This window comes from Erpetoichthys calabaricus, chromosome 13, assembly GCF_900747795.2.
Source record: "Erpetoichthys calabaricus chromosome 13, fErpCal1.3, whole genome shotgun sequence".
NCBI classification, from domain to species: domain Eukaryota; kingdom Metazoa; phylum Chordata; class Cladistia; order Polypteriformes; family Polypteridae; genus Erpetoichthys; species Erpetoichthys calabaricus.
Genome location: NC_041406.2, coordinates 51974677 through 51988388, shown reverse-complemented (window position 1 = coordinate 51988388; position 13712 = coordinate 51974677). Strand labels below are relative to the sequence as shown.

General features: G+C 36.0%; 2 protein-coding genes across 4 annotated transcripts in view; one reads left to right on the top strand and one right to left on the bottom strand.

The window, feature by feature from the left end:
- Positions 1–9687, bottom strand: part of LOC114664225 (endoplasmic reticulum membrane sensor NFE2L1-like) — a 31762-nt gene extending 22075 nt beyond the window's left edge. Inside the window, exon 1 of the mRNA XM_028818254.2 lies at positions 8864–9687. Within this exon, the coding sequence (XP_028674087.2) occupies positions 8864–9316 (453 nt within the window). The 5' untranslated portion in view covers positions 9317–9687. The remainder of the gene's footprint in view (positions 1–8863) is intronic.
- Positions 1–13712, top strand: part of LOC114664227 (chromobox protein homolog 3-like) — a 105043-nt gene that overhangs the window by 61515 nt on the left and 29816 nt on the right. The window lies entirely within an intron of this gene.

The window sequence follows — 13712 nt, the reverse complement described above, 5'->3', positions numbered from 1 at the left end:
CCTCGCACTGTATTCTTGCTGGTGCTGGCGCGACACTGGAAGGATAGATGGATGGAATAATTAAACATGTACTATGAAGATATTTCAGTGTTCCTTACAAGTTTTGAAGGATCGGCGTTTTAAGCTTACAGATGGCTTAACATCTATTACAGAGCTGATTGAATGGCGATTGGTTACTTGGAGAAATAAAAGGAAGGACAGGAATTGGAGGTTAGTACGTTTGAAAGAGATAGTACTGCTGCAATAAGTTATTTCATCGAAGGTTGCGCACAGCGCAGCAAGCATCTTGCGGGAGGCATGAACAATCTATGGACAGGGCGCCAGCTCGTCACTATCACTGCGCTACTGTGTTCCCATGTTTAATAACATGCTTTAACTCCTATCATCATGAAAATTATATCACGTATACATCTCAGCATTTTAATTATTCAGAGAGCTGTAATATTACGAATGTAATGGATTCTGTGTCCTGTCGGAGGAAGAGAAAGCCCATTTAAGAAGCACATAGTGATTCACACACATAGAGCACATAGAAGAACACATACAAAACAAAACATTTAACGTGCTACTTTAGTTAGGATGGGATTTGAGAAACTAGTAAATTAAATGATTTAAAGATGAAGTTTATGATGTTCTACTTTAATGACAATATAAACTATGTGATTAAAGTGGAAATTTCAAGATTGAAGTTGACATTTCGAGTTTTTTCTCATTGTGTTCCTATTTTTTTCTTTTCTCTGTGCCCTAATAAGTTTTCATATGACACTCAGACGGTGGGCTACGAGTCGCCTTTTTACGGCGACTTTGATATCTGACAACTTTTTTATTTCGGGCACTTGTGCGACTTTGTGAACTTGAGCTTTCGAGTTTCTCCGACACTCTATGTCACTCGATCACCTTCCTTTTGTTGTTTATACCACTGTTTAAACCAACAAATAGTAAGTTACTCCTTGCCTCCACTTGGTATTTGCTGAAATTCTTCTATCCCCCCCATGCTTTTGCCATTCCCTTTTCACAGAACACTGAACTTAAGGGTTATTTATATTGAGTTTGCATATTCAAAGAGGTGTAATTCTGGGAGGAGTTTGGGTGGGGCAGCAGGCACATGCATATGCATTACTTTTCATGCTAACCAGGATTTATGGAGCAGAAGAATGTGGAAGTTGGCGAACGCACAGAATTATGCATCTGGATTTTTTTTGTGCGTACGCACATTTCCGCTTTTGTCCTTACACCATGTTTTAGTGTGAATTCTATGTACAGCGTTATGCATGAGGCCCCTGGACATCAACACAAATTAATGAATTTCTACAAGCCTGGTCTGCAATGGAAATAAAATCTTGCAGTACTTCTTTATATTCCTTGCTCTGTGCCCCAGTTAATACAAACTACCATCACTACTAAAAATGTAATTATCCTTAATTCTTTCAGAATATAGAACCAATGAAGGAAGTACTTTAGACAGAAAAGCTTTTATCTGTTGCTCCTCTACATAACAACCACATTTTTCCACCCTCTAGAACATATACACTATTCAATGTCTGGAAAATGTCCAGGATTAAAACACTTAAGAGACTTGTACATAGTTAATGTCTTTGCATCCTACAAACAATTACACTTCAAATACAACTTTTCATCAATACAATTCCTCCACTACTTTCAAGCTAGAAGCTTTGCTAAACAGAACCTGCCCAATTTTCCTCACCTTCCACCTTGTTCTATTCCAGAAGAATTATTGATCAGTCTTGAAGACTCATATAGCATTTCTACAATTTATAAAAATATTTTAAAGTCTCTTCCTTTCAAAGACCCCAGAGTACATTGGGGAAAGGATCTGTCACTCAATATTTCAGAAAAGGAGTGGAAGGCAGCCATGCAGAGATACACTCTAGCTCCATATGTTCAAAGCATTCAGTCACTCAACTTAAAATATTTTATCGAGTGCATTTATCTCATTTAAAATTGTTTCCAGGGCAACATTCAACCTGTACACGTTGCAGTCTAGCTCCAGCCTCACTGGGCCACATGTTCTGGGCCCAGTGAACAAAATTATCAACATTTTGGACAAATATCTTTGCATGTCTATCAAACAGCCTTGGTGTCACAATCACTCCTAACCCATTAACAGCTGTGTTTGGTGTACTCCCAGATGGCCTTAAAATGGAGAAGGTCAAACAAATTGTAATTTCCTTTACTACACTATTAGCACGTAGACTTATTTTGCTCAACTCGAAGAATCCCACTCCACCACTCTTAAGTCAGTGGGTAACCGATGTTCTATACTACTTGAAATTGCTGTTCCTGTTAACATTATTGTCAGAGTGTGGACTTAACTGAACTGAGTTTGAAAAATTAAGTTCAGCAATTGCTATTGATGCAGGCAACATGACACAAATTTTCAGCAATTGAAACAACATTGGAAACATTTGATTAAGCATCAAATCCTTGGATATATCTAGGACTGCTTGGGCACTATTATTTGGGCAAATGTAACCAGAATTAAGCACCTTAAGTTATTAGTCCCAACCCAAATAACCTTAAATTGTACCTCGCTTTTCTAGTCAGAGCAAGCGGTTGGTTACACATGCAGATATGGAGATGTACTGTCACAAATGTCCACGATTTTTCAGTGCTTTGTTTAACTCCAATACACTTGAGCTGATATGTAGGTAAAAAATGTAGAGTATTATGTAAAATGATTTTATGAATCTCTAGTAATTTTTAAAAGTGGGTATTGTCTGATAGACATAATAAGACAGCTAGAATATAAGAAAAGTATATATGTTTAGCATGTGCACAGACATTGCAACCAACTTTAGTGTAATACCAAACAACACTACCAGAACACAAATGTTATACAATTGGTAGTGAAATTAATAGTAGTTATCATAGACCAATTTACATTATTTCCACAGGCAATAGTAATCAGTAGCCTTTTACAGTCATGTAAATTATCACTACTTTCTCCCAAAATTCTAAGATATTCTTTTCAACCTTTGATCATCTATAAAATCCAGTATAGCCCTCACAGTGCATTATCCAGGCACTGGTAAACCACGACTGAAGCTTCTGAAAAGATGTTTGCACAGGGAATTCAATATATAACCAAGTATATTGCTGACCTAATGGAATCTGTTGTACAAATGTTCAGATCAGACTATCCACGTGCATCCTTTACCCAATCGCAAATGCATTCCTTAAACAAAGTCTGTCAATACTTAAATGACAGTGTATTGTCTGCCAAGTGTAAATGCTTATTAATCATTATAAAAGTTCCATTAAAAAAATCTTGACTGCTCAGTTTTAGAAAATATCAGACCTACTTCCAACCTACATCTTTAAGCCAAATTCTACAAAGAAGTTTTACTTTTTAAGCAATTAAATGGTTATTTGAATGAAAATTATATTCTAGAAAAGTTCCAGTCTGGTTGAAGAGCACTAATATTGCTTTATTTAAAGTGATAAACATCTGCTGCTTGTTACTGTATTCTTTTAGATCTAGGTAATGCTTCTTAAAGCAGAGAACATCACAGTATTCTTATTATTTCTCTGTAATACTGGTGTGGCTCCTCTGGCACTACTTTAAACTGGTTTCATACGCATACTGTATGTCCACATAAAACTTCTGTAAATTTAGGTGACTGTCATTCAGAAATAGAAGATACAGATTATGAATAGAATCATAACCAGTCATTTAAGAATATTTGGTGAGTTTTTAAAATTCTTCAATGCACAAATTCATTTTATTTTTCATTTTACTCAGTGTCCACTGTGAAAATATACAAACACGACTTTTGAAAATAATTTAGATTTTAATACAACTATTTTGTTAATACTTATGTTAATCTTCAAATGCATGGGACCCAGTCAAGACTGCTTGCCATTTTTTACGTTTTGCATAAGTGCATGAATGAATAAATTACTAAAAAATGCATTCTGTTGTATAAAAACATTTCAAACACCTCTTTAAGTTAATACCTGTTCTCCAAACCCAATATATATATATATATATATATATATATATATATACATACACTGTATATAAGTAAGTATTTATAAACTGGATTTATCTTCTATTGTTATTCACATAAAAGTCTTTTATAAACTTAACAATAGGAAAAAAGAAAGATACTGTTCACAACATACATGGCACTGCTTTGTTAAACACTGCTGACAATCCAATTCCTAAAATACCATATGAAAACAAAGAGAAGAGCAATATCCACTCAAAAGCAAAAGGGCTATATAGACTATGAATGCACAAGTAAAGTATGCTGTTTGGGATTTTCTTCTTTTACATCAGCTGTAACACTTTTTTAAAATGCAAATTTCACACTTTCAGTTGACTAAATTCTGCATGTCCATTCATTGTGAGGTACAGTAGACAAAAAGATACAATACAAATTCTCCTATATATTTTATATAAAGCCCAAGGTACTCGTACACCACAACACTAATCCCGTTTTCTTTATTCTCTCCACTTTTCTTGACCAAGGTCCTTGAGAGCCTATTATGCAGGCAGTAACAGATGCAGAACTGAAATAAGGTGTAGACAAAAAGCCAGTCTACAGATAAAAAAAATATTCACAAATAGGAGTGAAGACTCCATTCTCCTGGTACCATTATGTCAACTCCATTGTTTTGAAATATGGAAAGAAATATTTCCTGACACTTTCTAAGCATGTGATGTGACACTGTGACCAGCTGCACTACACCAACACTGGAGGTCAGACCAAATCCAACAAATCTGGTTTACTACCAAGACCTACTTAGATTAAGCATAAACAGCATGGCAGCAATATGATAGTTATTTTCCAAGTGATCAATGCTTGAGCTAGACATGAAATTCATTAATTTCTCCATCTAACCATCCATTATCAAATCCATCAACTCTAGCAGAACAAAGCACCAGCCTATGCCATTGTTCACATACACATATCGCCACCATTAATCACACTGGGTTAATTCATAGTCAGCAATGAACAGAACGTATCTTTTGGATGTGAAAAGAAAACCAGCATACTTGAAGAAAAACCTCACACAAACAAAGGGAGAGCATACAAACTCCACACAGATGGTGGCCAAGCCAGAATTTGAACCACTTGTTTGGGAAGTGAATGTGCCACCAATCCCTTACATTTTCTTTACTACAGTATACACACTCTTACATTTTAATGGCTTTTTCTTAATATAATAATACATTGTAAGTATTAAATTTGTGAGCTGGTCAATACATGTGTTAATAGTCCAACAAACCAGAAATGCACTGTTCATATCAGTCACATCCTAGTTGGTATATGAAAAATGTACAGTACTGTTTGTTAAGAATAAAGGTTTTTTTGTAAAATGCCTTTTTCCTGTTTTCTTCATTTAATCCATCAACTGCAAATGACAGCCAGGTCAAGTGACAACCTATTGCAGCTGGGGGATGTGTTAAAAAGAGCAAGTTAAAACTAGTCAAATGCTTTTACAACCAATCAATATGAGCTGTAAATGGCTAATTCATTATTCATTACTACACCATATTTCCTGCTGTATAGGTAGAATAAAAGTTAAATAAAATGTCCGATTCTCAGACAGAATTTGGTAATTGTTTTTGACAGTGCAAAGGAAAAAAGGGCATTGAATCTGACATAATTTAAGCCACAGATACGTGTAATACTTTATTTAAACAAACATTATGCAAAATGTAAACTAATTGAAATAACAGGGGTTAGATCATTTTAATTAAAATAGTGAAAATTGGACACATTTGCAAAAAACTTTGCATTTACAAATTTTAGATGCATAAATTCAGCAATAAATAACAAAACTCCAACTCAAATTTCAAAGTTTGAAAAAGTACATTAATAAATTAGTAATAAATACTGAATTAAGGATTATAAAAGTATTTGCAACTTTAACTGGACAATTGCAAGGATCTATGGGTAAATTATTTTGAATATTGTAAATTCATATCTTAGGCTGAAAGTTACAAGAGAAGGAGGAGTATCAATTACATACATGGTCTTTCTCTAGTAGAGGGTTGTAGAGAATTAATCCCTGAATTTGCCTGTCCATCATGGGCGCACTCAAACACCCATACTCAAACATTTGTCTCCAAAACATTTTGAAACTCACTGAATTCAATTATGAGGTTGATGCACACGGAACAAGACAAAGTGAAACCATGAATAAGGTGCTACTCTATCACACCAACGTACAATCAATTCAGGGCATAATTTGAGTGGCCAGTCAACCTAACCTATACATCTTGATTGTATGGAAGGAAACTGGAACAACAGCTGAAAAGCCCATGTTATCTAGAGGAAAAGGTGCAAATCCACACAAACAGCGGAATAGTTAGTATTTGAATACAAACTCCTATAACTTTAAGGAAGTAGTGCTGAACTATTTCCAAGAAAAAAATCATAAATGTGTAAGGCTAATGATGACCACATAGTTTGATCCGCATTTGCTACTTTAAGTTACAAATACAACAGAGGAGCAAACAGCCATATATTCAGGCTATGAAAAAGAGCATTTATACATTTGATTGATTTGAAGATCCTACAAGAATGGCAAAACTATTATGTCTAAGCACATAATTACACAACAGCACTGTGTTTAGATAATAAATATACCAGTACCCAATTGTATCACTTAACTAAGAGCATCAAAATTGCCAAAAACTAAAAAAATTATTTTCAGGACAATGGCAGCAAAGGTTTTAAGGATAAAAACCAGTATGTAGCACTACATTTATTCCTTTTCCCTAGCTTTCATTTATTTATTTTGAGATGTTATAAACCATTGACACAAGTTATTTCATAGGATATAAGATGTAGATGAACACTTTACTATATATATATTCCACCAATTATATTTTGATTAATAACTTCAAGGCCAATTGGATTGTGCCGGATCATTCTGCCATGTGAAAAAGCATCCTGTATAGGGTGTATATGTGTACCACAGCTGGCATCTTTGTTTATATAATGGTCCCAAGCCTGTACCTGTCCAAAGACCCTGTGTCATTACAATTATTTGCTTAATTGTAACCTAAAGTGCATTATGAAAATGGTTGAAGACATGCCCATTATGGAACGTTCCATAACAGGCATGTCAATGTACTGTACTATCTCTGTTATGCCAAAAGTCTAATTCTTCCTAGGACATTAGATTTGCTTTTGTTAACCTTAGTTAATGTGATTTCTGGATGAAAAATATTCCCACATATTTTCTGTACACACTTCCTCTAATTTTATTATTGCAGGAAGTCAAAGTTCATCCAGGCAACAGTTTGGCCAGGATTCATACCCACTCTCCTGCAGTAGTGGAAAGAGCACTTACCAATGATTCATCCATCTTCAAATCATGCATCATAAAAAAAAAAAAAAAATTAAGACATTATCAGATAAAACTTGGCAAACACCACTGCCTGCCTGCTATGGGCAACACTGCAATATTGTCAGTTATTAAAAGATTTATATCATCACCCAGAAAAAAAAAAAGTGTTAAAGAAACAAACTGTGCTATCTTCAAGAATGTTATGTTAAACACCTTGAGTAACTGCTTCTAGGTCACTGAGTCACCAAACTCAAAAAACTCGCCAGGCCCTATGGCAAAAAAATGTTTGGTTTGGTTTTTTTCTACTTTCAATGTATGCACGTGTCTTATGTAAGATACTCCTTATAAGTCAAAAATTTGCATTCCATTAATGCAGAACTTTAATCATACTGTGCATTGTTTGTTCAGTGCCTCAACAGTAGAATAAAATGATATGGCATCCCTGTTTTGGATAAGCAAGTCAGAAGATGGGTGGATGGAAGAATATATACATATGTGCATACCAGAACAAAGGTTAATTTGCCTTCCCACACAGCAACTAAGTAAACTATGCATTTTCTCTTTGTCCACATGGCTTCAGGGCCATCTTAACATATTGGCACAATGGGCATTGGGCCCACGATGTTTCTGATGCCTATGTAGGTTTCTGTTTTGCTATCAAAACAGGGGCCCAAGCATGTTACTTTCCCCGGGGGGGGGGGGGGGGGGCATATGGAGTTGTTAAGACGGCCATACAGGCTTGTCTCTGGGTACGCCAGTTTTACTGTAATTTTACTGGCAAGTATAAACTGGTCTAGTCTTGAAAGACTGCATCCTATATTTGACCAATATCAAGTTCGGAAATAGTCCCTGCCTTGCACCAATTGTTGCCACAATAGGGCTACCTGTGTCCCTATAACAGAAAATTAAGGTTCTGAAAATTGACAAAAGACTTCCCCAGCTGAATGTCATCTTTCAAGTTTGGCAACAGAATTTTGTGACACAGCTTTTATCATGCCTCTGTCTCATTGATACAAGAAATAAATAGAAATTTGATAGGATTGTAAAAAGTAAAGCATACAAGTAACTATACATACGTATAGAAGACACGCCTAAAACTAAATCGTTTAATTACACCACTCACAGCAAGAGCTTGCAACGCTTTCAAGACGCCCAAATCTTGCCAACAACGAGATTTAACACGTTTAATTATTCGGCCAAGCGTCGACTCGAGGGCACAGTGGTTAGCGAGGTAACATAGTAGCATTAGTCCGGTTGTTGTCTGTGCAGAACTTGGCAGTTTACTCAAATGTTTTATCTGCCACATTTGGAAAAGATATAATCTTAAAATTCGTTCAGTGTGAGCGTGTGCCCGAGTTGGCCTTGCAACGCACTCGTTTACGCCTTGCTCCCGATCATCCTCGGCTGGGATAAACTCCGGCCTCAAGTGACTCTGAATTGCATTAAGCGGGTTGGAAAATACTGTATTGTTTAGCCAACCCTAAGACATTATTAGAAAGTGAAAATGCTACTATAAATGAAGAAACGTTGTTACCTCTTTGCTAAGTTCATTTTCAGCTGAACCTCTGTCGTCTCCAGATTCAAGCGGACTCTCCTCCCCTTGGATGACCAAAGCTCCATGGCCAGTCTGCTGTCCCTGGGTCGCTGTACCCGAGCTGTCAGGCTCTCCGGATACCGCATGTAGCAGCCATGCGTTCACCTCCGTGATGGGGAAATGTGGTGTCCCTAATGCTTTCACCTCGTTCAGCAACCTCCTGCTTGTAAAGTAATAGTCCAAATCGGGACATTTAGGATGCAAATTGTAGCCCTCTAATGTGTCCCCGAAGTTATGAAATGGTGTTTGAACATAAGCTGAACTTGAACCCAGACTTGACTCTAAAAGTGGCGAAAAGTAATACGAGTCCAAATCAACGCGAAACCCCACTAAACTCCAAAGTACGACAAACCTTATCAACCTTTCTGTAATAAATTTCTTGGCGTATCGCATATTTCAAACGAAAATGTTAACCTTTTCGTTCAGATGTATAATCAATTAGTACAATTCGTGTTTTTTAAACAAAGAAAATGAAACTTCACACAAAAGAGCACGCGTCCCTTGAGCGGCGCTGTACAAACAAAGACACAATACCGGTAAACTGTTCCCTAAGTTGCCGGCTTCGTCCACTTGTAAAGAAACAGGTTATAGCCACATTGATATGTAGATAAATTCAATCGGACGATTCCAACACATAGGTATATCGTTAAATGAGCCGATTATTAACATCTGAATATTACAGTTTTTGTTCACAATCCTTTTCCATTATTGAAATAAAGAAAACCAAACCCAAAAACACAGAAACAAAAACATAATCCCCTCTCACAGAAACATGAGGAGGAGACTGAGCAGGAGGATTTGCATTATGTACATGGGAGTAACCAACCGGCCTCTTTCAATTCTTTCGGGCGTAACCTTTCGGCTTTATTAGTCTCTTTTTTAGGGATATCATGGGAATTGTAGTTTCTTCATTGACGAGCGACCTTTAAAACATAGTGTTAGCAGCATCGCGTAAAACTACAATGTCTATTGTACATTGCGTTTTTTCAGTTGCAGATACTTGCACCCTCTCTTCGCGTTAAAATTAACGTGGTTGTAGTTTACAACAAAGACAATTTTTTGTGACCTATAACTGTGATATTTTTCTTCTTTTTCGAAGTTCTTTTGACTGGTATATTTTTCGACACTTTAATGAACAATGACGTTGGTGTCTCACTTTCTCTTGACCCAAAAAGTGAACAAAAGGAAAGTAAAAGTGTGATTTTAATATGTTATGTCTCGTGTGTACAAATGGCAGAGGAAAATCAAAACTTAATACATTTATTCAGTTTTCTTCAGTCCAGCTGTCGTAACATTAAACATGATCCTGTTCTCATTAGAAAACCAAACGGGGACTTTTTTTTCTACTGTGAGTTTAAAAAGTTAACATTTTTACTTTTCAAATGTAGCAACAAAAACACAAGTTAATCTTCTCTACGTGTGATACTGTAAGCATAGTTAAACATGAACAAATACACAGTCACGTGAAAAAGTAAGTACTCCCGATGCAATGTTTTTTCTTTAACGTGAATATGTCAAGGTTGGACTTTTAGTTAAAGGGCCTCTCCCGATAAAGGTGATGTAATTGAAAAAACGATATTCCATTTCTGTTGGTGGAAAAAATAAGTGCACTCTTCGTTGTAATTGCCCGTGTTATACCTTTTTATCAGAAACAATCTAAAGTAGACATTTCTTATAATTTTCCACCAGTCTCTGACATCAACTGGGAATTATTTCAGCCGTGTGATATTTGCATTTTGTCTTTTGTGAATAATCCGTTTCAAATCCGCCCCACACCATCTCGATGGTATTGCGATTCAGGCTTTGACTCGGCCATTCCATAACCAAACTTTTTTTTTTTTTTTTACTTTTTAGCGATTACTTGACTAATTTACTGGTATGTTTACTGTCATTGTCAAGTTACAAGGTTCACTTTTGGTTGACTATTAATTTTCTGACAGCTGGCTTCATATTATTCTTAAGCACCCTCTGGTACAGTGAGGTATTTACAGTATAGTGGATTCTGTGTTAGCAAGCTGCTGAGACTGATGCAGCAAAGCAGACCCAAACCATAACATTTCCGCTACCACGCTTTACTGTTGGCATCAGGTTCTTCTGGTCAAATACTGTCATTGATTTTCACCAGACATGTCTTTTGGTACTGTAGTCAAATAATTCTGTCTTTGCCTCTTCCGTCTAGAGCAGTGATTTTCAAAACTTGGTCCCAGGGGCCCACTGTGGCTTCAGGTTTTTGTTTCAACCAATTTCATAACCAGTGACAACATCTCATAACGCTGATGTCATTAATTAGCCGTTTCTTTTTTTCTGTCTTTTCTTAATCTACTTTCAGAAAAGCACAGCATAATGATTTTTACACTTTTGAGGCATTTAGAAATATTTATATTTTTGCTATTGCTTTAAATGCTTAACTCTCTTTTTTGTTGATTTCATAATATTTTGCTCTTTATCTGTTCCGTTTTGCACCCTTCCTTCTGTCTTAATAATGATACTTAAAAACGAGCAGAACAGACAGCCAGACAAACAACACAGAATCATGAAAGTATGCAACTACTTTAGCATCAGACCCACTAATTAGTAAATAATGGATTAAACAATTAGAAGACCTGGAAAAGTAGAATGAAAATCAATATGTTAAAATGAATACATTATTCCTACATAACTGCTTAGTACATTTTAATCTTTTTTTTTTTTACCAAATTTAGTTTTCTAATTTTTATATTGTTATCAAAACACAGAATCTGGGAAATAACAGTTCACTCAATTAGCCCAGGAGCCCAAATAAAAACAGAAGCTGGTTGGAACAAAAGCCTGCAACCACAGGGTCCCCAGGACCGAGTTTGAGAACACCCTGGTCTAGAGCACATTGTTCCAGAAGTCAGGCACTTTGCGTAGGTGTTCGTTTGCAAACATTAGTCTTGCCATGATGTTATTTCTGGATAACAAATGTTTCCTCCTGACACATCTCCTATTGGATCTAATTTTTACAGCCTTTTTCTAATGGTAGATTTGTTCACTTTGACATCAGCAATGGCAAGAGCTACCTGTAGGTCAAGTGATGAAATTCTGAGGTTCTTAGAGACTTCTGTCAGCATCTTATCTTCTGCTCGCAGGCTGAACTTGCTGGAATGGCCTGACTTTGACAAGTTGGCAGTTGTTTGGAATCTTGTCCATTTATAGATGTTCTTCCAGACAGAGGAATTGTTGATTCCCAATAGTTTGGAGATCTTTTTAAATACATTCCCAGACTCACAGGTATCTATAACCTTCTTTCTGAAGCCCCTAATGATGTTCTAATCATTTGCACCTGATCTGGTGCACCTAATTCTTATTTTAGGTATTTGTGGTAGTAATAAATGTAGGGGTGTATTTACTTTGTGCACATGTAAAATCTGTATTCATTTATTTAAATTATACAATGAACTACAAAATGTAATTGTGTCATATTTGTTATCTCACTTTTATTTATAGATACTGTTTAAATGAAGATTGAAGCTTGATATGTTCACAAAAAAAATGGTAAAAAAGAAAAAAAAAATACGTACACATACTATCAGTGCATGCTCCCAACCTTTCTCCTCTCCCTCTCCTGTGTACAGTATACATAGTATACACATAATAATGAAAACAAGAATTACTGCCTCATTGTTTGACCAAAATTTCAACATTCATTGCAGAAATAACAATAAAGAAATTAGAATAATAACAAAACAAAATAACACAACAACAAAAAAGATAAGAACAGTAACAACTGTAAACATTGAAACAGCCATCTTGTAGTGTCAGTATCTTGTGCGACCACCTCTTGCAGCCACCACCGTTTGATACCTCTAGTGCATAGATCCATTGAGCCACTGAATTCCACAGTTGTGGAATTATATTGCAGGCCTGTGGAAGTACCTAATACTTTTCTTGAAGTTGCACCTGAGAGCATCTCGATGATGCTCTGTGTTGTTAAAGGCACAAGAGAAGGCAGGCCAAGGTAATGTCAGCACATTAAATGATGTGTGGCTTGTCATTGTCCTGATGTACAGGTAGAAGGTGTGAGCAGAAGGCTTTTGACAAGTCACCCTTCTTTAAGACAAGCAGCATGGGGCCTGTCCCTTACTGTCCTGTCACTGATGTGGACCTTGTTCAGGCCTATAATTATAGCAATTGATGTGAAAAGATCCCTCAAATAGATCATTCTAATGTGCAAATCCTGCTCTGATGTTTCCAGTGTTTGCAGAATTTGTTAAACAAATGGCAGGTTATTGTTGTGGTTTATATCATTCCCTCAAATTAATAACACATCTGTCATTTCTGTTTTCAAAAACAGCTATCATACATTGACTCATTTAACTCACTGACATAAATAATTAAGGAAGCGGTTAAAGAAATGTCATTTTGTCTCAAAGAAAAGCATAGATGAGTATAATCTGCATACAGATAAAGTGAACATTGTCTTTTAAAGGAACTAGGGGGCTTTGCCACCTGCTCATTTCGTTCACCAACCCCCGGGCCTGCACTATGCGCTGCCTCTTTGCGGTTCTGCTGCTTGCATATGGGGATGCAGATATACAATTTAAACAGATTGTTATTTTCATGGGAATTGTTACATATGCATAATAAAACTAACTATTTTACATTACAGTGAGCAATCAACCATATTAAAAAATAGTAAAATGTAATAATTTGAAAGTAAATTATGTTTCATGTTGCATTACAGTTATTCGTTGCATAATATGATTTCATTCTGTTTGGCTTTGAAATTAACATGCAAATACTTTTTAAACTTACACTTTTACTGTAA